Raw genomic sequence first — 3,398 nt, forward strand, 5'->3', positions numbered from 1 at the left:
TCTCTCTCTCTCTCTCTCTCTCTATCTCCCTCTCTCTCTCTAGCTACACTGTACTTACCCCACACGCGATGTAGACAGGCAGAAAAATCCACCCCAGCAGCTGCAGCAGCATCAGCGCCTGTACCCAGGGAGGGAGGAAAACAAAACAACAGTGGTCATTTGTGAGGCATCGTGGTGAAATCAGGCGCTCGTCAAAATTATGAAATCGAAGAAACCAAGGTTTTTTTCCGCCTGTTAGGCAATTTTTAAATTAATTTTTTAAATCAAATTTTTAATGCGTTTCAGTTTTATTCATTTGTATATTTATCTATTTATTTATTGGCTCTTTTATTTCCATTTAAAAACACATGTGTGGATTTTACCAAAATACGTTAATGAAAAGGAAAACAAAAACAAACAAACAAACAAACAAACAAACAAATAAAAAACAAATAAACAATGTAAGTTTGCAGTTTCAAAGAACACTTAAGCTTTGTAAGTCACAAAACTTCACAGGCCATTTTCTCACCAACTTATCTGTGACAGCGGGCGACCCCAACCTCCTTCAATTGCAAATATCCCGACATCTTTTCTGGATAGATGTTTATTTCTTTTTTCGCATTAAAAGCAAGGAAATGGACTGCATTAAAATTTCTAAGAGAAGCTATAATATACCAGAAGGAAAATTAAGCCCTATCTGTACGCTCTGGGGTCATTTTGTACCCTCGGGTTGTATTCTTCACATTTTAGAATACTTCTAGTACGAATATCTCTTTGAAACTTTCAATATTTCTCAAAAAACATTTTGACAGTCTGCTATTGAAAGCGTACGGATCGGATTAAGGAGTAAATTTCCTCTTTGGAAATGGGTGGCGCAGAGTTCCTCACGTCGTATGGATATTATAGTAAAACACGACGTACGGATAGGGTTAAGTAAAGAGAAAGAGACAGTACACCGAAGTGAACGTCACACAACATGCACGGCGTTTGAAAGTAGAGGTTTCTGAGAAATATTTCACCCTCATCAACGCAATCTAGAATATTCAGGAGGCGGGCTGCTTCGACCCTGTCTGCCAGGGCCAACTTGGGCTCATCATCATCATCATCCAGTGCTAGATCTGCGACAGACATCGGTGATCATTGTTCTCCATCCATTCCTTTACTCGGATGCTCTAAAAAAAGCCACGTTTCCCTGATCTTTCCCCGTTACCCATTTGTTTAGGTTCCCCAAGTATGTTGTTCTGGGCCTTCCCCTGCCTCGCTTGCCCTCAACTTGGGCTACGATGGATAAAAAAGTCCTAGCAGATAGACTGAGCTAACTCGAAAAAAATCCACCCCATACAGAAAGTGATTAACTGTGTTCAACGGTGCAGCACCCAACCCTAATCGCTACACCACGGACGTTTGTAAAACCTGGATAGCTTTGAAAACTCAAAAACTAAAACAAAGTTCCTAGAATACGCTCTCCGTTGTGCATTTTGAAAAGGACATCTGCACCATAGTCCATCATGATGCCACCTGAGCTAACAGCGCACACTAACATAAAATTATATTTCTTTAGTAAGGCTTTATAATATTATGCTCATGAGGGTGGGTGGTTGGTGGGTGCTCTGGTGTGATTTGCCTTCTTTCCCATGAAATATCTCTCATCCCTGTCTCCCCTTCTTTTTAAAGGTATTTGTTACTCTCTTGTAACTCTAATCTTCGGCACTTAAGCTCGGTCCGACGTTGTATCCTTGGGAAAGGCACTTTTCGCGAACTTCCCACTTGGCTCGGTCCTATCGGAGATGGACGTTAAACTAGGAGGTCCCGTCCTTTAAATAACCTAATAGTGTTGATAGGGGCGTTATATCTATACCATTTACCATTTCGGCACTTATTTGACCTACTGGTGTTGCAAGTGCCGTAAAACTCTTACTAAAACAAGCTCTAGGGAAAACCAAACCAAACAATAAAACCCCCCAACAAAACAGAACAAAACCAAAGAACAAAGCCTAACAAAACCATTGTACTCACGTTGAACTCCCAAGCCCCGACACTGATGCCCTGGGCAGCGCCAGACCCCGCTAGGCCGATGAAGTGTTCTGTGCCGATGTTACTCACGAACAGAGAAGCGCCGATCTGTCAGAATATCCACAGAGAATTCGTTAGAAGCAGCATAATTATAACATTCTACGCCCCCCCCCTCCACACCTGCCCTTTTATTTAATCCATTCGATGTTGATGGTTGGCAGGGGCTCTGGTGTGGTTTGCTCTCTTCGGTATCCAATCTAGCATCTCTATCGTCATTATCTCTCCTCCCTTTTATGTTTGTCATTCTCTCGTAACGTCAAATCGTCGGCATATATTTGACCTTATTGTGCTGCTAGTGCCGTACACACCAAAAACAAACAAAATTAAAAGATCCTTCTGGAGATGGGCTGCTTTGACCCTGACTGCCAAGGTCAACCCAGGCTGATAATGTATTAAAGCTAACTCCAAATTTTGGAAACCTACAGACAGGGAAACCAAGTGACATTTTAAAATTCTGATAATATTATAAAAAGAAGGGCAAACATGACAATTTGCAATCGTGTAACGTATAGTAAAAATATTATAAGCAGTTTTTTCTTTTACCGCGCGATATGTCTTTTGCACCAATTGTATAACATAGAACTCGGGGTCCATGACCCTTTTGCCCGAGATGACACGCTAATGAACGGAAAATTTCACATTCCCGGCACCACGCATCAAGGCTGCTGAAAATGTCTTCGGCGTGCATAAGTTGAGATTCGTGTTAAAATCATTTCGTCATACATCTAGTAGTTACTTGTAAAATACAAGCTGACTGCGTGCCCTAAACAGCACGGCAACCTTGAGATTAGGGCTTTGACCATCATATTTTGCTTTTGGCCGCTACGCTACTACAGTCACGACTAATTGACGGCGTTCTTACTAACCCTTCGTAGGGAAATATCTTCTTTTTTTAAGAAAAGGGAAAAAGAAGAGAAAAACCATTCAATTCATTAACATTAATCTGTTTCACAAAGGCGAAAGTGTACATAAATACAAAAATATATGAATACATGAATAAATACGTGAACAACATAGGCCTACACAGTTCTACAAGAAAAGACAATCCACACATCATTATTGGTCGAAACTATGCAGCGCCCAGTTTTTTTTTTTTTTTGTTGTTGCTTTTTTTTAGCTTGGGTTATCATGACGAGTTGCTCAAGGATCAGTGACCGACATGCACTTGTCTTGCGTTGATCCTTGCAGCTGTGCACTAAAAAGTGTAACTTGAAAGCAATGATTCAGTTCTACAAGAAGAAGAAGAAGAAGGAAGAAGGAAGAAGGAAGAAGGAAGAAGGAAGAAGGAAGAAGGAAGAAGAAGAAGAAGAAGAAGAAGAAGAAGAAGAAGAAGAAGAAGAAGAAGA

At 40.8% G+C, this 3,398-nt stretch overlaps 1 protein-coding gene across 1 annotated transcript in view; it reads right to left on the bottom strand.

Moving 5' to 3' along the window:
- LOC101864120 (sodium/myo-inositol cotransporter) overlaps positions 1-3,398 on the bottom strand; it is a gene marked incomplete at its 3' end in the record, with an annotated part of 38,808 nt that overhangs the window by 32,151 nt on the left and 3,259 nt on the right. The window contains exons 3-4 of the mRNA XM_035973620.1: positions 1,996-2,100; positions 59-118 (exon numbers count right to left, since the gene is read on the bottom strand). Coding sequence (XP_035829513.1) covers positions 59-118; positions 1,996-2,100 — 165 coding nt within the window. The remainder of the gene's footprint in view (positions 1-58; positions 119-1,995; positions 2,101-3,398) is intronic.

This window comes from Aplysia californica, unplaced genomic scaffold, assembly GCF_000002075.1.
Source record: "Aplysia californica isolate F4 #8 unplaced genomic scaffold, AplCal3.0 scaffold01539, whole genome shotgun sequence".
Lineage (NCBI taxonomy): Eukaryota > Metazoa > Mollusca > Gastropoda > Aplysiida > Aplysiidae > Aplysia > Aplysia californica.